Source organism: Triticum dicoccoides, chromosome 5A, assembly GCF_002162155.2.
Source record: "Triticum dicoccoides isolate Atlit2015 ecotype Zavitan chromosome 5A, WEW_v2.0, whole genome shotgun sequence".
NCBI lineage: Eukaryota > Viridiplantae > Streptophyta > Magnoliopsida > Poales > Poaceae > Triticum > Triticum dicoccoides.
Genome location: NC_041388.1, coordinates 91371852 through 91394962, shown reverse-complemented (window position 1 = coordinate 91394962; position 23111 = coordinate 91371852). Strand labels below are relative to the sequence as shown.

Below are 23111 nucleotides of genomic sequence, written 5' to 3'. Positions count from 1 at the left end.
TGAACTGACATTGCATGTCTTGTTCATAAGTTTTTGCATAACCTTGCCACAATTGCCTATCTCTGTTTTGCTGGTAATGTTGCTGAAATGCAGGTGTGTAAGCATTGTGCCTTGCGGTCAATGGTGTTCCTATAGGACTTGCATGCTCTGTTCTGCCCTGCTGAGTAAAGCCAGATGGATCTGCAGGCCTGTTTATTCTGATAGGAGGTAAGTTCTGCATTTGTAGCTCTTCTAGCTGTTTTGTTTTCTCTTTTTCTGCTTCCAGCCGTTTTCTGAGTTGCTCTGTTCTGAGTGCCTGGTTTTGCAATTGCTCTTGAGACATTGTTGGTGATTTGGGTATTTGCTGCGAACTAGAGGTTGGATCAGAGACCTCTCTCTCTGGACAGGGGCCCTAACCAAGGTCTGAAGCACTGCATTGATTGTTGAGAGTTGCTTTCCCAAATCCAAAACCACTTGCTCTACATTCCCAACTTGCACTGAGATTTCGCCCTGTTTAAAACTGACAGAATGAACATCATCATGCAGTTTCGCCATATCTGCCTGCATCCGGGCTTGATCCTTCTGTAAAACTCCAAAATCCTCATGCAGAGACAGCATCTCTTGAAGATCTGCCTCGTCAATTGTCTTTGCGCGCCCCATCATCTTGATCTGAAGTGGTGCTTAGGAATTTTACCACTGGATACCCAGCAACCCTTGCTCAACTTCAGATCCTGCCGTCGCCACGATCCACGCCTCCAAAGTACACGGATCAGTGCTCAGACGCGGGATTTTACCGACCAGGCGATGTGCCCGACCAACCGCTCCGGCTCGACTGATCTGTACCCGAACGATCGCCGCCGCCAGCGCCTCCACACACCGCCTCCTGACTACAACCCCGACACCAACGCCGCCTACTAATCGCCGCTGATCAGAAGAATTAGGGTGGGAAATAGGGTGGGATCTTGCTAGAGAGAAAATTTTCCCCCGATTTCGCTCATTTCCGCCGAGGAACGAATGCTCTGAATACCAATTTGTCAGGAACTACCTAGAATTTAGAACGCGATCTAGGGATTTAGAGGAGAGGACCGGGGAATTCCGCCTAGATCTCGAATATGTATTTGTATATATGAGTTTACTTGGCCATCTAGGCAATTCTTAGCAGAAGCAATGATAGTGACAGCCAGCCACAGCCCAACTGTTATATAGGCAGGCGTTCCCGGCAACGGGGTGAAAAGCAACAGTAACTAGCGGAGTAACGATACAAAGGCCATCATACGGCTAGCGACGAAGCGGTAACTGCGAGGAGCCATCTCAGCCGTCCATCTACCGAAACGTTATGCGCTTGAGCAGCTACAGTTAACTGAATAATAACATCGCATCTTCAGTCCTGACAAACGCCACGTGCTAAACATCCACGCTTCTCCCTCCACCTCCCCCTCTCTCTCCCCCAAAGCGTTAGCGGCAACCTCCCTCTCCTGGCTCACGGATCATTCCACCGGCACATCCGTACCACACGCAGCCGTTCTGTTCGTCGGTTTGGCGGCGAGCGGCGGAAGCACGAGGTACCTACCTAGTATATACAGAAGCAATCTCTCCTTTCCTGTCCTCCTCTGCATTGGTCTCCGGCCGTCCATGCGTTTTCGCTAGCTGCCTCCCCGACCCGACCGATCGAGCATCGCATCTCTGGAGTCCTTGCAATCAAGCTAGGACCGGGAGCAGGAAGTCGGTCAGCAGGTAAGGCTTTAATTCGGAGATTCCAGTTCCGGCGCTGCGATCTCGTGGTGGACTGGACTGGACGATCCAATCTAAGTTTGTTTCTTTTCTTCTTGAAAGTTTCCCATCAAGAAACGGCGGGGGCGCATGACGCTCTACAGTTTTCTCTTTCTTTCTTTTCTTCCAGTGTTGATGCCCCTCTGTATATCATCTGGATATGGCTCTGTTTAATTGCGTCTCAGTTCGTTGATTCTTTGGAGGAACAACCTGTTTAATCTTTCCTGTGCTACTAATGCTGTACTCTTTTGTGATGTCAAGTCAACTACGCTAGCAGATCCATCTCGCTGATACTACTAGATTAAATTAGTATTAGTAACAAGAATATGTACTTACTGTAAATTATTCATTAAAGAATCGGATTGGAACCATTCTACATGTCCCTGTAGTACTAATGCTGTATTAAACATTGGTTTAACACTTATGTCAACTAGGCTACGCCAGTAACTATCAATAGCTGGTAGATTGGGAATGGGTAATCATTGATTAGTTCTATGTCTCTAAAGAAACATGATTGCAGCAAATCCAAAAGACGGAATAATTCAAAGGGGAGTAAGTAGGGCTTTGCTTGATTGGCTAAACTTATACTAATTGGAAAGTTGCCTGGCAAAAATACTAATTATAATGTAGGAAGGATTGATACAAATAGGTGTTATAACATGTTTGAGGAGCGAAAAGTGCAAGTAGCTCCCGAGCTCCATGACTCTTGGTATTTGAAATTTTTGAAAAACACACTTCTAGTGCTCAGAAAAATCTAAAAAAATACATGAATATATACACATATTCCTAAGACCCGGTAAAAATCTGATAAAAAATACTTTGTATTTTGGGAAATACAAAAAAGAGAAATTTCTGACAGAAATGACACAATTGTTCTCTTATACACTGTCAGAAATTTGTTTTTTTTCTATAGCCCAAAACAAAACGATATTTCTACCGAAACTTGCCACGGGTATTCGGAATGTGTATGCGTATCCCCGGGAAAAACTTCACATTTTTCTGAAACTTCAAAAGCATGAATTTCAAAATATTTAAATATAGAGAGCACTGGTGCTCGGGAGCTGCAAATCTGCACTCGTTTGAGGAGTTATAATATGGAAATGCTTTTATGTTAAGACTTTAATAAGATAGATGAAGTATCAAATTAGTTGGGTTTGGTGAGAATTGGTTGAACTGGAGGGAGAATGGCGGATCCATCTATGCATATTCTTGGAATAAGTTCTTTACTAATAGGTGATGCAGATCTTGACCAAGTGGCAGAAACAAATAGGACAGAGATGGCTAAAAAATTGGTGTGGAATGTGGTCTTCACTTTTGACCTTGAGAAATAGTGCACTGCTTAATTCACTGGATTCACCTTTTCTGTAATTTATTAACCACGCCGAGTGAATTTTTCATGTGCTCACACATGTGCCTGCAATTGCAGCATCCTTGCTTCTAAATGACCGAGGAGGTGATCAAACAGGCTATCACTTCAACAACTCCTGCATTAGCGGAGTCGAAGAAAGAAGATCTCCGGATAAATACCACTGAAATCATAGATGGCAACAGTGTGCCGCCCTACCTGAGGAGGAAAGAGAAGCCAGTTCCACATTACCAGAGAGCGCCCACTGGCTCTTGCCATGACAACTGCAAACTTGGTATTCATCATTCTTCCGAGTCTAAGAAATACTCGCCTGTTCGTGGCTGGCGTCAGGACCGCGCGAACGCCAGGAATGGAACACACGACCTGGCTCAGGCTGTAGTCATCCCACAAGGAGACAAAGCAAGAAACAAGAGCCAGATGCTGAATATTTCTCATGTAAAAGATGACGCTGGTCCTGGTAAGCCTGAATTTACCAAGCAAAAGCCATCACTGAAAGGAGTACCTGGTCGTCTTGAAAGCTCTCCATGTGTAGAGTTGTTATCAGATGAAGTATCTGGAACTGTTGTGGCTGGAAACCAGCCAGACTGTGCGAAGTGCCTCATCATCTCACTTGATGACTTGTCAAGCTGTGGAGATGGACAATTGTCAGAAGGAGCTGTAAGCATTGAGCTGGATATGCCGTTGGCCATCCAGGACAGGGATGAGTCTGACGATCATAGTACGGATCATTCTGCAAATGACTCTGTAAGTTCAGAGAACATGACTAAGCAGCCTGTGATGGCATCGGAGAAGCACAGACAAGATAAGGACCTGACTAAACCACAGAGTTTCTCCCAGGGGTCTGTGAAACAGAACAGGAAAGCAACACCAAGTATAACCAGAAGCAGTATGTCAAAGCAGAAAAGCGGAATAACATCACATGAGAAGGTTGCAGGTACATCAGCTGGAAGCGCCGATGGACCAAGGACAACGGCAACAAAGGCAGATCCTAGTGCTACTAACAAGTTCAGCCCGGAGAGGAAACTCAACTTGATTGTCACATCAACTCTTCCAAGGGTGAAGAAAATCAAAGCACCATCACCAGCTAGCGTGATGGAATCGTGTGCCAAACCTGCTACAAATAAGCATGCTCCATCTCCATCACCTCCTTCAGGGAAGCAAACTGAAAGAAAGATTACACTGAATAATGTTGCCAAGAATGCTCAAATTTGGCAAAACAAGGGAGAAGAAAAGGTTACATTGAGTCCACTGAAGCTGTCTCGTTCTACAGTGAGAGCAGTCAGGAAAGAAACTTCTGCTTCCCCAGTGAAGAGTAAGAAGGTTTATGGGATAGAAAGTTTTTCTGGGTGCAAGGATAAAATATCAAAGACAGCTTCGCAAAAAATACGAAAACCAGACGTTAACAACAAAGAGAGACAATCTCGCAAAGGTACATCTTATCTTTACCTTCTGAAACATAAACATATAATTGCACCTTAGGTCACAAATTTCCTAATTCTTCTATACAATATTATGAATTTCACTGGCAATTAATAATGCCAATATGCAACTTGTATGGCATGATTGATTATAGTGCTGCCTTAAATTGATCAGGCCATCCTAGTTTAGCCTACAAAAACGTCTTGTATTTTGGCACGGAGGTTGTAACATCTAACATGGCAATGTATGGACAAGTTTCTATGAAATATTTCTTTTCAAATAAACATATGCTTGGAGTTCATCGCAAGACAATGACAAGACATCATTCCCATTTTACAGAAAATGGGGCTATTGCAAGAACTGAAATTGCAGGAAGGCCAAAGATAACATCCACGCCCTCAGGCGTCATCATGAAGTCGCCTCGCATGCTGAGGTTTCGCCGTGGCAAGGTGCTGAACCTTGGCAGCAACTCTGACAACAGCACTCCCAGACGAGTACAGTTCAGGCCTGCAGATGCTACAGATGACGTCAACAGAAGCAAGTATCCTGCCAGACGCAGAATCACCAAGAACAATGAAGCTAAAGCTTCTGCTGCATCAAAAGATTCAGGTGCTTCAAGAGCTGAAGTTGTTGTCCTGAGGCATCAGGGTGCCAATGACAAAAAGAAGAGCGAGCCGCGATTATTCAACAATGTGATCAAGGAGACCGCGAGCAGGCTCGTTGAGGCGAGGCGGAGCAAAGTGAAGGCCCTCGTTGGCGCATTCGAGACAGTGATCTCGCTTCAAGGTATAAAGCAAGGCAGACCCAGCATTTCCTGACCTGAAGTTTGCCACGTGAAATTCAAGTAAATGTGGGGGTCTCTGGAGTTTCCATGTTAGAGGTTTCCTATTGGAGTTCTTGTGCACATTCCTTTGCTTTGGGTTCACAGGCCTACAGATAAGAAAAATCACCGAATAGGAATAATTTACTGTGCTGGTATACTAAACTAAACTTTGTTTCAGTTTACCTAATTCCAAGAGAGATTTGCCAAAATTGTCTTTTACATTTGAGCTGCTGCCTGTTCCGTTCCTGAATGCCATTGAGCAAAATCGTCCTGGGGGTTAAAATCTGCATTTGTTTTCTCAAGATTAAACTTGTGGTGGTGAAAATGATGCCATAACAACATACAAACTATCTAAAAAAACAGAAAACGTCAGCGTTTCACTCCTAGGGACGCCCATATGCTCCTGCATTCATCAGTGGCATGCCGCGAGCAAAGCTCGATGTCTCCTCTTGATCTCCGAAACACCCTCATAGCCAAGGTGACATTGTTGATGCAGCAATCGAGAAGTCACCTAACGGAGGCAGAAGAAGCCGGCGACAACGAACTGAGGATCAAATCGCCATCCCGGAGAAGAAAGCAACAAGGAGGGCAGAAATCCAGACAGACAGAATCAGGCAGGCCTAACCTCGCTAGATTCCCAACGAAGTTGAACCTGGCTCCGCTTCGCCGAACGGAGAAGAAGCCGAAAGACAAAAACATGAACCGCCGTCGTCCACTCTGCCGAAGGACGCCGTCGAAGACCACCTAGATGAAACATACACAAAAAACAGGGCCCCTAATCTAGCCTTGAATGAAGTTCCACACGCCCTTTGCCGATGCCAATCAGTATCGCCGGAATGAGGACATGATGTTAGAGTCCCTATGTATATTTCACTCACAAGTACCAGGATTACAGATATATGCCACAACTACACTTGTTCTTTTTTCGACAAAGAAAATATATTAATATTGCGAAGATACCAATAATACCCGATCTTTGTACCAACAAGATGTCCAAAAGCATCAACAATACACATAGCCAAAAAAGAAAATAGAAAGAACAAAAGGAAAAAGATCCTGCCACGATGATCAATCACGCATCAATAACATTCTAACCATCACCGAAGACAACAATCGGATTACATAGAGGTTCTTCAAAAGCAAATGCCTCCAAGAAGGAAACAATGCACAAGTGTTGTCGTTGCCCGATCGAAGATCTCGGGGTTTCACCATGAAGAAAGTCCGGGTTCACCCAAAAACAATGCCTTGAACAAGACCATTGCCAGATACAAGCAATAAAGGCCAGACCTTGAGTTTTCACCCTGGGAATCGAGACTCGGTACTCAAGGAGCACCATCAAAAGTGCAGTCCTTCAGTGCTACCGCCCCCGCTTGCCGAGGCCGCTGTTGCAAGGCACCAAACACCTGCACATGGTCTTCATCGCATCCAATACACCTTTCCACCAAAGCTTCAAGATCTCCAATCAGCCGTCATGACTTTCTCCACCTCTATTAATGCCTTGGGGATCTTGACTTAGACATGTCCCATGACACCAATAAGAAACCGAAGCTTCGTGACGCGCCCTCTTGAGGTCGTGTTGGCTAATAATATGAGCGCACACGACCGGAGCCTTGGCGATCTTGATATCCAGGGGTAACATACGCCAATCCGTATAGATCTCTGACGGGGAAGACCGGAACTCGTCAGCGGCCAGATCCAAGAGCTCGACATCCGGCAGAAAGACGACTTGGCGGAAGAATAGCGCTAGGGCCAAACCACCACTATGAGGCTGAAGCCAGCAGCCATGTCGCCCTCCTCTCGATTCAGACCTGTAGAGAAAAGTCAGTGATGCCGCTGCTGAGTAGATAGACATTTTTTTGACTAATTCAATCCATAAATAGATGACTAGCATGGCATTGACAGAATTAGCAACATACTAATGCTGATCTAAACGAGCACATACTACACAAACAGTAGACAGATCTACACATAATGCTAATACTGCTAATACGGAAATAATTAGGAGAGGGATATACACGTTATACCCTCCAGTAGGCCATGCAGAAGCCGCCGTGGCGGTGGCGGCAGCAGCGGTGTCCTCGGCGGCCTTCTTGTCGGCCTCGAGCTTCTCGGCGGCGGCACGTTCGGCGTCGATGGACATGGTGATGATGAGGGCGACGCGGACGTAGAGGAAGTAGACGAACAACAAGCAGTCGCGTAGTCACTTCCCAAAAACCTATTCGCCCCTCTCCCGTAGAGGAATCAGAGGGACAGGGTTTGGGAGACCTGCTCTCCCATCGACCGTGTACGCGGCGGACGGGATGGAGTCACCGGCGACAGCAGCAGCAAAGGAACGACGGTGGGCGGTGCGCGTGAGCAGATATGATCTGTTTGTGGCGGCTAGGGTTGGGAGACACTGCAGACTTATATAGGCGCAACCGCGTGGAGAGACATGGGCTCGACCCATGTCCGAGTCCATGATAGCCCACGATCCGACGTCTCAGATCGTGGCCCAGCTGTCAAAAACTCTCCATTAGTGACTGGCAAAAATAAGCGCGTAGGTGTGAGCTCGGCTCGGCTCAATCCCGCAACCCGCGACGCGGCGTGACGAGGCGTGGCGGGCGGTGAAGGAGGAGCACGCGAGGGCCTCTTCTATTCTCAAGCTCCAATAGCATGTGGAAGACAATCCCTTATAAAAAGGTCCAACTTCTCCACTAGCGGGGTGGGACTAAACTTCCCACTACACCTAGTCCAATAAACCCACATGGGCCCTTAGAGATTTTATCAGAAATTGCTATATGGGCCTAAAGCCCATCCCAAATTTCAGCAATCCCCCACCAGATCCCGAGGCCCCATTGTGTCCTCTGTTCCAATTGCTGTTTCAATATACCAGTGTTTCAGTGAAGACCTGTTAAGGTTGAGCTTCACCTAGAGCAAGTAGCTACACTCCTTCACAACCGAACAATGGACTATGCCTTGAATTGTCAGTTTGGTGTAAAGAAGCTTCACCACATGTCTTACTAGTACTAGGCTGCCGAAGGCTGACCCCTCGGGTGGAGCATATAAGTCACACTCCTGGCCTATTCATGAGCTTACTAGAGATCACCCCAATCTCATGGACTTTGACTAGTAGTCGGGCTCACATAGGTGTGTTCCTCCAAAGATCGCTTTGTAGGATAGCATCTTGCTTACATAAGCTTTGGAACACATTAAGACAATAGTCATCCTACCATACAGTACTAAGAGTACTGCATCTCCAACAGAGTGGGTTAGTATAGTTACTCACCTCAGTTCACCACTGACTTGTTTTCCCAGGTCCTACTTCACGGGATCTCCGATCACATAGGTTGGGTTACCACCATGGCAACTCATGTGGGTCTCATACCCATCTCCCTCGATGCATTATCTATCACAACATGTGATAGCCCTTTCGTAAAGGGATCTTCCAGATTCTTAGCCGTATGGACATAGTCCAACGCTATCACTCCGGAGTTTCTTAATTTTCTGACAGCTTTTAATCTCTTATGTGTTTGTTGGACTTCATGTTGTCCTTTGAACTCTTCACCTTGGTGATGACAGTCTGATTGTCACAGTTTACAAGGATAGCCGGAACTGGTTTATCAACCAATGGCAAGTACATCAAAAGATCTCAAAGCCATCCTGCTTCAACACCAGATGTGTCTAATGTTGTTAATTCTGCCTCCATTGTCGATCTTGCTAAGATCGTTTGCTTGCAAGACTTCCAGGAAACAGCGCCACCTCCAAGAGTAAACATATACCCAGTCGTGACCTTCATCTCATCAGCATCAGAGATCCAATTCGCATCACTATACCCTTCAAGTATCGACGGGTCTCCGGTATAGTGAAGTCCATAGTTTATAGTACCTTTTAGATAGCGCATAACTCTTTCAACAGCATGCCAATGTACATCACCCGGTTTGGAAACAAACCGGCTCAGTTTGCTCACATCAAACGCGATGTCAGTCCTCGTTGCGCTCGCTAGGTACCTCAGTGAACCAATGATTTGAGAGTATCTCAATTGACCTTTACCTGTGCCTTTTGACGTTTGAATCAACATGCTAGGATCATATGGTGTTTGAGATGGTGTACAGTCCAAATATCCAAAACAACTCAACACCTTCTCAACATAGTGGGATTGCAGAAGTGTGATCCTACCCTCATTATCTCTTAGTAGCTTGATGTTCAAGATAACATCAGCCACACCAAGGTCTTTTATCTCAAAGTTCTGAGATAGAAACGATTTGACCTCCTCAATGAATTTGAGGTTTGTTCCGAATATCAGTACGTCATCATCATACAAGCACGGTAAAACTCCTTCGCCCCCACCATGGCGATAGTATACACATTTGTCAGCCTCATTAACAACGAAACCAACAGATGTCAGAGTTGTATTGAACTTATCATGCCATTGCTTAGGTGCTTGCTTCAGGCCATATAAAGATTTCAGCAACCTACACACCTTTCTTTCCTAACCATCTATCACAAAGCCATCTGGCTGTTACATGTAGATTTCCTCGTTTAGCTCTCCATTCAGAAAAGCCGTCTTAACATCCATCTCATGGACGAGAAGACCATGCGAGGCTGCCAACGAGAGTAATACTCGAATGGTGGTCAGTCTAGCCATAGGTGAATAAGTATCAAAGAAATCTTCCTCTTCTTTCTAGTAATAGCCCTTGGCCACAAGCCTAGCCTTGTACTTTTCAATCGTACCATCGGGCCTAAGCTTCTTTTTGAACACCCACTTACATCCCAGTAGTTTGCAACCATAGGGACGATTAGTGATCTCCCTTGTCCCGTTAGCCATGATGGAATCCATCTCGCTACGGACCACATCCTTCCAGTAGTCAGCTTCTGGAGAAGCATACGCTTCTGAAATAGAAGTGGGAGTATCGTCCACGAGGTACATGAAGAAATCATCACCAAAGGTCTTTGCAGTCCTTTGTCTCTTGCCCCTACCAAGGGTTTCCTCGTCATCCTCCTCAGGATTTTCATCATGTGTTCACTCATAATATTCCATAGGAATGGCAGGCTCAGGAATCTCATCAGATTCCTGTCTAGAAGTGCTTTGCATATCTCTCATAGGAAAAATATCCTTGAAGAACGTAGCATCCTTAGGCTCCATAATTGTACCAACTTTCTGGTTAGGTACCTCAGATTTCACTACTAGAAATCTATAACCAACGCTATTCTTAGCGTATCCCAAATTAACACAGTCCATGGTCTTTGGTCCAAGCTTGCGCTTTTTGGGGATCGACACATTGACTTTCGCCAAACAGCCTGAAAGGATCGATATGGTTGACTAGAGGGGGGGGGGGTTGAATAGGTAACTAACAATTTTTAGCTTTTCTTTACCAAAGTAAACTTTGCATCAAAGTAGGTTGTCTAGATGTGCAACTAGGTGAGCAACCTATATGATGCAACAACAACAAGCATACAAGCAAGCAAGGGAAGTAACACTAATAAGCTTGCACAAGTAAAGGTACGAGATAACCAAGAGTGGAGCCAGTGAAGACGAGGATGTGTTACCGAAGTTCCTTCCTTTTGAGGGGAAGTACGTCTCCGTTGGAGCGGTGTGGAGGCACAATGCTCCCCAAGAAGCCACTAAGGCCACCGTATTCTCCTCACGCCCTCAAACAATGCGAGATGCCGTGATTCCACTATTGGTGCCCTTGGAGGAGGCGACCGTACCTTTACAAACAAGGTTGGGGCAATCTCCACAACTTAATCGGAGGCTCCCAACAACACCATGAAGCTTCACCACAATGGACTATGGCTCCATGGTGACCTCAACCGTCTAGGGTGCTCAAACACCCAAGAGTAACAAGATCCGCTAGGGATTAGTGGGGGAATCAAATTTCTCTTGGTGGAAGTGTAGATCAGGGCCTTCTCAACCAATCCCGAGCAAATCAACAAGTTTGACTGGCTAGGGAGAGAGATCGGGCGAAAATGGAGCTTGGAGCATTAATGGAGCTTTTGGGGGAAGAGGTAAGTCAACGAAGAAGAAGAGGAACCCCTTTTATAGAAGGGGATCCCATCCAACCATTACCCCCAAAACAGCCCCGCAGAGGGTGGTACTACCGCAGGGGGCAGTGGTACTACCGTTGGACCTAGCGGTACTATCGCTCCGCTATGCGGTACTACCGTGCGGTACAGGAGCCGAGCCTAGTGTGCTACTGCCGCGGCGGTAGGGCGGTACTACCGCTCTCGAGCGGTACTACCGATTCTACTACCGCTGCAAGTACCGCACAACCCGACACGAGAGGCGACCCCCTCGAGTAGACGCCGTAGGGGCCCGGTACCACAGCGGTACTACGGCTGAGACCCACAAGCAGTACTACCGCTGGGTACCGCGGTACTATCGCTTGGACCCAAAACAACACACTGGAAGGGGAAAGCGCACTCCATTGAAGTGGAACAGCTCAGAGGGTGAGGAAAGGAAGTGTACGTGTTGATTCCACCCAAGCCTTATGAAAGCGGACCCCCTCTTGATAGTACGGTGACTCCTACGAAACTAGTCCACCAAACAAGAAACGAAAGAGCTACACCGTCTTGAATAACACTCCGAGGGGAAAGAAATCGTCTCGTGCCAAAGGATGAATCTCTGAAATGCTCAAAGCACACGATTAGTCCGCAAACATGTTGTCATCAATCACCAAAACTACATCGAGAGAGATATGCCTTAACAATCTCCCCCTTTTGGTGGATTGATGACAACCAGGAATTTGCACAGGGATAAGACATGAAAGTAAAGATACTTAGAACTACAAAATGTAGACGGGCTCCCCCTGAATGTGTGCACCTAGTTAGTAGTGCCTTTGGAATGCAAGACACACACATTAGGATCAACACTCCCCCTATATTTTATAGTCCAACAATCTAAGCAAAGGATACATGAGAGCAGGGTATAGAATAGGAAAAGCATGCAACTCATAAGATACCAAAGTACTAGATAGACATAGATAATGATAAGATAAAGATAAGGTAGCATATGTCTCACACCATATGTCTGGAACTTAGGTCTCACTGGCACAAAACCAAACAAAGCAAATGGCGAGGAAACACAACGACACCACAAACCACACCACAAAGACACACTCACAAACACAACAACAACACAAATCCCTAAACTCTCTCCCCCCTTGGCATCGAGACACCAAAAGGGCAAAGAGAGTTGCTACGGTTCCATGTGATAGCAAACTGAGAAGCTCTCTCATCACATCCTGGCAGGGTCATCCGCACTGCCATCCTCAGTTGGAAACTGCTCGGTGTCTGAATCGGTCCATGGACAGTGCTGCTGAATCCACTCCTCCTCCTCAGTGATCTGGCCCTCAGAACCGCTGGCAACGGTCGCACCCAGCTGACGCATGAGCTCCTTGTGACTCCCCTGGCATGCTTCTCAGCCACATGAGTCATGTACTGACCATGAGACTCCATGCAAAAAAGCTTCTTCATCTTGCGCTTGAGCTTCTTTGCCCAAGAGGGCTCTGCTCCAGAGGGCTCATAGTCCTCATCGTTATCATTGGTCACACCCCCGCCCTCGGTCTCCATGTCAGCAGCAGTAGATGGAACCCCCGGATTTAGGCGATGGAGTGCCCCAATTGTCCTTCTTCCTCAGATGCTTGATCTCATGAGAAACCAATTCTCCAGTTTCCAGCATAACCTTGGGATAGACACGTGCCCAGGCCTTCTCAACGAGTCGCATGATGAATGGACCATAGATCGGGCACTTGCGCTCAGAAATGGCAGAAAGAAGTTCAGACCACATAACATGAGAAATGTCCAGTGACTCGCTAGTGTTTGCTTCCTTCTCATGCTGGCAGAAGAGAAGCATGTCCACGAGATAGGAGTGGACCATATCCATATTCCCTGTGCGAGGGAAGAGAGTCTCTCGGAAGACACAATGAAGGATGTCCAGAAAGGTAGACAACTCATAGGTTTCCTTCTTAGTCACAGGGTGAACCTTCACAGTACAGTAGGGCCAGAGGGCTTGCTTGTGAGTGGAGGTAGCATTGCGGTGAGGGCGGAAGCCGACTGGAGTCTCAAGCCCGTGATCTTCCACCCCAAGCAACTCCATGAAGGCCTGCCACTTGACAGAAAGCAACTTGCCATTTGTCATGCAAGTCAGAGTCCTGTCTGCATTAGTTCCAAGATGGACAGTAGCAAAGAATTGAGCCACCAAATCTGCATCAAAATCCTTGTTGAACTTCATGATTCTGAGAATGTTCAGCTGAGAACACATCTGAAGGGCTTCGCCAAAGTACTCAGGGTCCTTCTCCATAGCATCCGTGTCGATGGAGCGAACATCAACAAAGAGATTCTTCTTAGCCTTGATCACATCAAAGTAGATGGCAAACTGAAAGCGGTTCCAAAACGGGCGGTTGACCAAAGTGGGGTCTTGGTCTTCCTCATAGGGGTTGCGGCGACGCCTTGCCCAGAATTCCTTGGCAGACATCTCAGTCACAGTCTTCCCCTTTGGCTTGCTGGCAGATTTCTTTGAGAGCTTTGGAGCACTTGAGGAAGCACCTGCTGGCGGCGGTGGAGCACTTGAGGAACCACCTGCTGACTCAGATGTGCGGTACCGCTTTGACGTTGCACGACCGGGGTTGACACGGCGGACCTGCTGCTCAGGATGATCATCACCTGGAACCAAACACACGAGCAGAAGAAAAAACACGAGAGAAAGAGCATAAGCCACCAAACAAAGCAACATGGATCAAAATGTGGCAGGAAATGATGGAACTGGGCATCCAGCGGTAGTACCGTGACCCAATCGCGGCAGTATCGCTTGCACGGTAGTACCGCTCAAGGAGGGCGGTAGTACCGCTCAAGACGGGGAACGGCGGTTCCCTACTGTCGTGGACATATCCAGCACTACTAGAGATGCCAAATTCAAAAATAAGCCTACCAAACTTCAATCCAAAGGGCCTAGAAGCCATCTCCATCCTACTCAAGCCTCGACTTAGCCAAAAGACGAGTAAAATGATGCCTATTTCCCCTAAAAAACTAGATGCAAGATCTAGGCAAAGAGAGAACGGGATCGGGGGCAATACCGGTATCCATGGCTAGAGGACGTGACGGGGATCGACTCCACCGGAGGAAATGGAGAGGGACGGCACAAAAACGGCGGCCGGCCGAGGCCCTCCTGCGGCGAGGCGTCGCTGGAGCGACAAAGAAGACAAGCGAGTGGGGGCGAATGGGTATGGGGGAGAAAACAACTCCCCCTGCCCCGACATAACCCCCACTGCCCGCCCCGCAACGGTAGTACTGCAGGGGTGGGCGGTAGTACCACTTGACGCTTGTCAGCGGTAGTACCGTGCATGCCGCGGTAGTACCATTCTGCCGCAAAAAGGACTGGCCAAAAGGCTTAGCTCAAGAGAAAGAAACCGAGATGAAAGCGAGAACAAACACACACCCAAAACCGAGAAAAAGAACGAAAAACACACACCTCTCCAAGAGAGGGCAGTGGCCGAGGCCACCTATGTTTGAGTTCAGAGGTATGGCGCCGTGAAGATTTTAACCTTGGGCCCATGACCGACACTCATCTTTGAAGCACAAGTACCATCAAAAATGGCTAATGTGAAAGAGTTTGATTAGTTTATGCATTATGGGGGGAGGGAAAGTTCATTGAGAGAACAACACTCCCCCTATGTCCATGCCTACACCTAAACTAGACAACAAGTTGAGTGTGGTGGGGTGTACATGGGTTCAAGTCACATTGCTCGAATCAATGATATTTAGCTCATGCCTTAACTCACGAAATCTTGCTTCATCCAAAGGCTTCGTGAAAATGTCTGCAAGGTTGTCATGAGTGTTGACATAGTTGAGCTCGATCTCCCCTCGCCTAATATGATCCCGGATGAAGTGATACCGGATCTCAATATGCTCCGTATTGAAGTGTTGCACCGGGTTGAGAAAAATCTTGATTACACTTTCATTGTCACACCAAAGAGGCACTTTGTCACAAGAGACACCGTAATCCTTTAAAGTTTGCCTCATCCATAAAAGTTGTGCACAACAACTACCGGCAGCCACATACTCTGCTTCCGTGGACGAGAGAGACACGCAGCTTTGCTTCTTGGAAGACCAACTCACCAAGGAGCAACCAAGAAATTGTCACCCTCCGGAAGTGGACTTCCTATCCACTTTGTCTCCCGCCCAATCCGAGTCTGAATAACCTACAAGCTTGAAGTTTGCTCCTCTTGGGTACCATAAGCCAAAGTTTGGGGTATGAGCCAAATATCGAAAGATTCGCTTGACCGCCACAAAGTGACTTTCCTTAGGTGCGGCTTGAAACCGTGCACAAATACCCACACTCAACATGATATCTGATCTAGATGCACAAAGGTAAAGCAAGGAGCCAATCATGGAGCTATATACCTTTTGATCCACCACTTTACCATTGGGATCAATGTCAAGTTGGCACTTGGTGGGCATGGGAGTGGAAGCCGGCTTGACATCACCTAGCTTGAATCTCTTGAGCATGTCTTGAGTGTATTTGGCTTGGTTGATGAAGGTTCCTTCTCTCCTTTGCTTCACTTCGAACCCGAGAAAGAACTTCAACTCTCCCAAGACATCTCGAACTTTGAGGTCATGAGAGTGGCAAATTCCTCATTGAAAGCTTTGTTAGGGGAACCAAAGATAATATCATCAACATATAATTGGCACACGAACAACTCCCCTTTGACCTTCTTAGTAAAAAGAGTGGGGTCGATTAGCCCAACTTCAAAACCACAGTCTTGTAACAACTCGGTAAGGTGGTCATACCACGCACGTGGGGCTTGTTTAAGGCCATAGAGTGTCTTATCGAGTTGATACACATGATCGGGAAAGTAGGGATCCTCGAACCCGGGGGGTTGCTTGACATATACCAATTCATTAATAGGACCGTTAAGAAAATCACTCTTCACATCCATTTGTTGTAACTTAAAGTTATGATGAGAAGCATATGCAATCAACATGTGAATGGATTCAAGACGAGCAACGGGAGCAAAGGTTTCACCGTAGTCGATACCCTCGACTTGGGAGTAGCCTTGTGCTACCAAACGAGCCTTGTTGCGAATGATAATCCCATGATCATCTTGCTTGTTCTTGAATATCCACTTGGTTCCAATGACATTGTGGTTCCCCGTTGGCCTTGGCACCAATCTCCACACTTCGTTGCGCTCGAAGTTGTTGAGTTCTTCATGCATGGCATTGAGCCAATCCGGATCTTCGAGCGCCTCATAGACCTTTTGGGGTTCAACACACGAGACAAACGTGTGATGTTCACAATAGTTTGCTAATTTTCTACGAGTGCTTACCCCCTTTCTTAAGCTTCCAAACACATTAGTCATGAGATGATCCTTGGTGGAGAGCTTGGAAGCAATCTTGGTGGCACGCCGCTCAAATTCCTCCTCAGGTGTGAGACGAGGAGTGGTCACTTGATCATGCTGAGTGCCGTCTTGAGCTTGTTCTTGATCTCGAGGAAGCTCTTGATCTTGAACTTGCTCGGAGGAGTGAACTTGACCTTGGGCATCACTTGATGTTACAACACCATCTTGAGATTGACCTTGCCCTTGGTCTTCTTCTTGAGGTTGAGGGCCTTCACTTTGTTCTTCGGAAGCATGTGGGTCTTGGGTTGGTGAAGGTTCCACTAGAGTGGAACATTGTCCTTCTCCTTCGGCCACAAGGGGTTCCTCAATGGGTAGGATATGACCAATACCCATTCTTCTTATGGCTTGGGAGGAATTTCATCATCTACATCAAAAGTACCACTTTGCTCCACTTGGGAGCTGTTATTCTCATCAAACTCCACGTTACACGTTTCATCAAACTCCACGTTACACGTTACATGGACTTATTGAGAACACAGTAAGCATGAGAGTTTGTAGCATAGCCAACAAATATGCCCTCATAAGCTCTAGCCTCAAATTTAGACAAACAGGCACCTTTCTTGAGAATGAAACACTTACACCCGAACACCCGGAAGTACTTGAGGTTGGGCTTGTTACCGGTGAGTATCTCATATGGAGTCTTGTTCAAGCCTTTGCGGAGGTAGAGCCGATTAGATGCATGACACGCGGTGTTGATGGCTTCGGCCCAAAAGTTGTAGGGAGACTTGAACTCTGCCATCATGGTCCTTGCCGCACCCATCAATGTCCGATTCTTCCTCTCTGCTACACCATTTTGTTGAGGGGTATAAGGTGCGGAATATTGATGCTTGATTCCCTCGTCACTCAAAAACTCATCCAAGGTGTAGTTCTTGAACTCGGAGCCGTTGTCACTTCTTATAGTCAAGATCTTTGCATTGTGTTGTCGTTGAGCTTCATTTGCAAAGTCGATGACGGTTTGTTGGGTCTCGCTCTTCCTCTTGAAGAAATATACCCAAGTGTATCTTGAATAGTCATCCACAATCACCAAGCAATACTTATACCCCCAAGACTATCAAAGGATGGAGGCCCAAAGAGATCCAAATGAAGGAGCTCCAAAGGCCTCTTCGAGTAGATGATAGTCGTGGGAGGGTGAGCCTTCTCATGTAGTTTTCCTTCGATGCAAGCACTGCAAGCACGATCTTTAGCAAAACTAACATTTGTTAGTCCACGGACATGGTCCCCCTTGAGAAGACTTTGCAAAGATCTCATATTGACGTGGGCTAGACGGCGATGCCAAAGCCATCCCACGCCAACTTTAGCCATTAGGCATGTCGCGGTCTTAGTGGGTCGCTCCGAAAAGTTAATCACATAGAGACCGTTCTCGACATGCCCAACAAAGGCTACTTTAAGAGTCTTGCTCCACAAGAGGGCCACAGTATCAATATCAAAGAAAGTGGCAAAGCCCATGAGTGCTAGTTGACGAATGGAAAGTAAATTGTATGCAAGGGACTCAACAAGCATGACCTTCTCGATCGTAAGATCATGAGAAATGACACTTTGCCGAGTCCCAATACCTTAGAGGACGAGGCGTCACCCCACTCGACGTTGGTGGGCATGGATGGAATCTTTTGCACGTCCACCACCAAGTCCTTCACTACTAGGAAAAGGGCTATAGATAGGATTGATACTAATGGCGCACCATGGAAGCAGTGCGCCACTACTATATACTAATGGCGCACCGGTTGGTGATGCGCCATTAGTGTGGAAGACACTAATGGCGCACCAGAAACAGGGTGCGCCACTAGTATTAATTTTTTTCCATTTTTCCATACAAACTAATGGCGCATCAGGTCGAAGTGCGCCATTACTAGTTAGAACTAGTAATGGCGCACCAGGCAGACAGTGCGCCATTACTGTAAAAAAATGTTATTCTTTTTTTTGCAAAACTACTAATGGCGCACCGTTTCATAGTGCGCCATTACTAGTTTAAACTAGTAATGGCGCACTATTACCCGGTGCGCCATTAGTAACCAGGGTTACTAATGGCGCATTTGCTGGTGGTGCGCCATTAGTAACCTGGGACCCCAACAAGATATTTTGGACAGCCCCACACCTACCCACTCACTTTCCCCACTTCATTCCCTCCACCTCCTTCTCCAAGCTTTCGGCTGCCTCCTCCTCCTCACCTCATTTCCACCATAGATTCATCAAAATTAAGTGGTGAAATTACCTTTTTTTGATAGGTAAGTAAGGGGAAAGCTATCTTCATGATGTAGATCTACTTTTTTTCTCCCTAGCTCGCTCCAACAACGTGCACATGAACTTTTTGAGGCCTAGCTAGATCTATGTATGTTTGTGGTGTTGCATGTGTTTGTGGTGTTGCATATATGTTTGTGTTTGAAGGTACCAGTATTTGAAATGCGATAGTTGCCAATATTTTGCCAGAATGTTTTGATTCATTTCCGTTTCGGCGAGAATTTTGGCACTATGCATTCTTTTTGGTCCTATTTTTAGGGAAGGTCATGCCAAATTTTTTCTTGGTTCTAAAATATCGTTTTGCTCTACCCCGCAGGCGACCATGGTCCGCACGATGACTGAAGGCATCGTGAATAGGTTTTTGAGCTTCGCGAAGGCCGAGATGCTTCAAAAGAACGAGACGGAGATAAGATGTCCGTGTCGAAGATGCAAGCTGAAGAGCCTTATTGCGGACCCGGATTCCGGGCAGGTGCGGGACCACCTGCTCTTGCGTGGTTTCATGGATGGCTATCAGTGGCAGGTGATGAAGATGACTATGAAGTCGTCCATGGGGGCCGAGCAAGAAATGAGGAAGGGCAACAAGACAAGTACCACCGCGGCGAGGGCGTGCGAGAAGACGAAGAATCTCCAGGACATGATCACGACGGTGATGCTGTACACAGTCATCATGTATAAGATGTCGTACATGATGATGAGGAAGATCAAGACGAAGGGCATGATCATGAAGATGCCGAAGCAGACGACGATGGAGGCTGGGTGCAGGACCCTCATATTCAAGAGCTGCTTCTCAAGCAGACGGATAACGCAAGAGCTGCCGCCCGAGAGAAAGCCAAGCTGGATCAACTGGAGATAGACGCGGTTACTCCATTGTATGAAGGATGCAGGCCCGAGGATACCCGCCTGAAAGTAACGCTCATGGCTCTGGAGATGAAGGTAAAACACAAAATGACCGACGCATGCTTCGACGAGAACATGTCATTCTGGCACGAATGTCTTCCCAAGTGGAACAAGTGCCCGACCAGTTTCGAGGAGGCGAAGAAAATCGTGTGTCCTCTGGATTTACCGCACGTGAAATACCATGTGTGCATGAACAATTGTATCATTTATCGGGACGAGCACGCGGAGTCTACCATATGTCCGGTGTGCGGCGTCACTCGATACAAGAAGAGGAAGAAAGCTCCTCGAAAATCGGTGTGGTACTTTCCGATCACTCCTCGTCTGCAGCAGTATTTCACGGACCCTAAGGTAGCAAAGCTCATGCGTTGTCACGTGGATAGGGAGGAGAAGAAGCGGGAAGATGACGGAAATGATCCGGAGATAAATAAAAAAGACAAGATGCTGAGTCACCCTAAGGATGCGAGCCAGTGGCAAGCGTTGAACTTTGAATACCCAGAATTTGGGAAGGATCCAAGGAACATCGTGTTGGGCGCGAGCACCGATGGAGTCAATCCGTTTGGCAGCCAGAGAAGCACACATAGCACCTGGCCTGTGTTTGTGCGGATGTACAACCTTCCCCCCTGGTTGTGCATGAAGAGGAAGTACATTCACATGAGTATGCTAATTGAAGGGGCGAAACAACCAGGGAACGACATCAATCTGTATCTGGGGCTGCTGAAGGAGGAGCTAGACACGCTGTGGAAAACGCCAGCCAATACGTGGGACGCCGCAGAGAAAGAATATTTCCCTATGAGAGCCGCACTGCTCACGACGGTGCATGACTATCTCGGTTACGGATATCTTGCGGGGCAGGTAGTCCACGGATTTTCTGGATGCGTTAGGTGCATGGATGACACAACGTATCGCCAGCTAGATAGAGATCCCGGGTCTTTGAAAACCGTGTTCATGGGACACTGAAGGTGGCTTCGCGACGATGACCCGTGGAGGAAACACAAGGATCTGTTCGATGGTGAAACTGAACCCCGAAAACGCCCGTGTACGAGGAGCGGCGAGGAAATAGACAAGCTGTTGAAAAATTGGAAAGACTGCCCACTGCCGGGAAAGAAGCAAAAGGCACCAGAGCCGGGAAAGAAGCGAAAGGCGCCAGAGCCACTACTGAAGGTATGGAAAACGAGGTCTGTTTTCTGGGACTTGCCGTACTGGAAGATCCACCGTGTGCCTCACAGCCTTGATGTAATGCATATCACGAAGAACGTGTGCGAGAGTCTGCTTGGTACCCTGCTCAACATGCCAGAGAGGACCAAAGATGGGCCGAAAGCAAGGGCAGACTTGAAATCAATGGGCATCAGGCAGGAGCTTCACGCTAATGATGATGATGATGATGATGATGATGATGATGATGATGATGAGGCGAGGCAGGACACAGAAAGTCGTCGCAAAGGCAAAAAGGCCAAGAAGACCGGAAATGACTACCCTCCCGCATGCTTCACTCTAAGTCAGGAGGAGATCGAGCAGTTTTTCACCTGCCTCCTAGGAGTAAAACTTCCTTACGGTTACACGGGGAAGATAAGCAGATACCTAGACCCAGCGAAGCAGAAGTTCAGCGGGATGAAGTCTCACGACTGTCACGTGCTGATGATGCAGATACTTCCAGTTGCAATCCGTGGGATCATGGACGAGCACGTCCGTGAAACGCTATTTGGCCTATGCAACTTTTTCGACGTCATCTCTCGGAAGTCGATTGGCGTGAGGCAACTCAGAAGGCTACAGGAAGAGATCGTGGTGATACTATGCGAGCTTGAGATGTACTTCCCGCCCGCATTCTTCGACGTTATGGTGCATCTGCTGGTCTATATCGTGGAGGATATCATCCAACTCGGGCCGACGTTCCTGCACAGCATGATGCCGTTCGAAAGGATGAATGGTGTCATCAAAGGATACGTTCGCAACATGTCACATCCAGAGGGAAGTATAGCCAGGGGCTTTCTGACCGAAGAGTGCATCTCCTACTGCACGAATTATCTAGGCATCGAGAACCCCGTTGGTCTGCCCGTCAACAGGCACCTCGGCAGGCTCGCTGGATGGGGTCACCGTGAGGGTCGCCGCGAAATGCATGTCGACTTCGAGGGTCGACTCGCCGACTTTGAAAGAGCAAACCTAGTCGCGCTACAACACATAGACGTGGTCGATCCTTGGGTGGTAGAGCACAAAACCTTTATTGAGAAGACGTACAATGACCGAGGCCAACAGAGGACGGACGGAGATATACTCAAAGAGCACAACTCATGTTTCACGCGTTGGTTCAAGCAGAAGCTTCTGTCGTACCCTTTACATGAGGATTCTTCCGCAGAAGAACAACTCATATTCGCCTTGTCACAGGGCGCCGAGCACAACCTGATGACCTATGAGGCGTACGATATCAACGGCTACACATTCTACACCGAGGACAAGGACATGAAGAGCGATGGTTATCAGAACTCTGGGGTAACGATGGAATCCTACACCGGTAACGACAAGGACAGATACTACGGAAGGATCGAGGAGATCTGGGAGCTGAGCTACGCTGGAGAGAAGGTCCCGATGTTCTGTGTCAGATGGGCCAAGAGCGTCCTAAAAGAAGACCGGTATTTCACCACCATGGTTATACCAGAAGCCAAATCCAAGACCGCGGGCGCAAACGTCACCGCGAAAAATGAGCCATGGGTACTGGCATCCCAAGTGGACCAATGCTTCTTCATTACCGACCCGTCAAAGCACAGTCGTGTTGTCGTGAGGAGAGTCAAAAGGAAGATCATCGGAATGGATGGAGTAGCCAATGAGCAAGACTTCGACAAGTACAGCAACCCGAAGATCGAACATGACGACGACGATGAAGTAGCAGCACACACCACAAGAAGAAGCAGGACCACCCTACCTAAAGGACGTCCGTTCCACAGAAGAACTCCATTTGCAAAAAAGAAGGGCAAGAATATTGTGAACAGATAGCTAGCTAAGATCGATTGTATTTAAATCGTAGTCTTCATTTCTCGATTGTATTTCATGGGAACTTTTTGATATCATGAATATTTTTAAATTTCATGGGCACTTTTTGAATTCATGAGGACACTTGATCTCGATCCCCCTCCATCTCGATCTCGATTCCCCCTCCATCTCGATCTCGATCCCCCTCCATCTTGATCCCACCCGCACCCTCCCCCACTAGCTCCACCGCCGACGATGACCCACCGCAACCCTCCCCCGCTCCACCGCC

At 47.4% G+C, this 23111-nt stretch overlaps 1 protein-coding gene across 2 annotated transcripts; it reads left to right on the top strand.

The window, feature by feature from the left end:
* The first annotated feature begins 1420 nt into the window (after nucleotides 1-1420).
* Nucleotides 1421-5560, top strand: LOC119299607. 2 transcript variants are annotated; one of them, XM_037576793.1, is made up of 3 exons: nucleotides 1421-1541; nucleotides 3176-4544; nucleotides 4874-5560. In XM_037576793.1, exons 2-3 carry the CDS (start codon nucleotides 3191-3193, stop codon nucleotides 5350-5352), a joined length of 1833 nt encoding a protein of 610 aa, XP_037432690.1. In that variant the 5' UTR covers nucleotides 1421-1541; nucleotides 3176-3190; the 3' UTR covers nucleotides 5353-5560. The 2 variants fall into 2 exon arrangements, with proteins under 2 accessions (XP_037432690.1, XP_037432689.1); XM_037576792.1 differs by having other exon boundaries at nucleotides 1421-1713.
* The last annotated feature ends 17551 nt before the right edge of the window (nucleotides 5561-23111 follow it).

Coding starts and splice junctions, on each gene's coding strand:
- LOC119299607 (XM_037576793.1), top strand. CDS start 3,191: ATGACCGAGGAGGTGATCAAACAGGCTATCACTTCAACAACTCCTGCA. Junction 4,545..4,873: donor AGAGAGACAATCTCGCAAAG/GTACATCTTATC, acceptor CCCATTTTACAG/AAAATGGGGCTATTGCAAGA.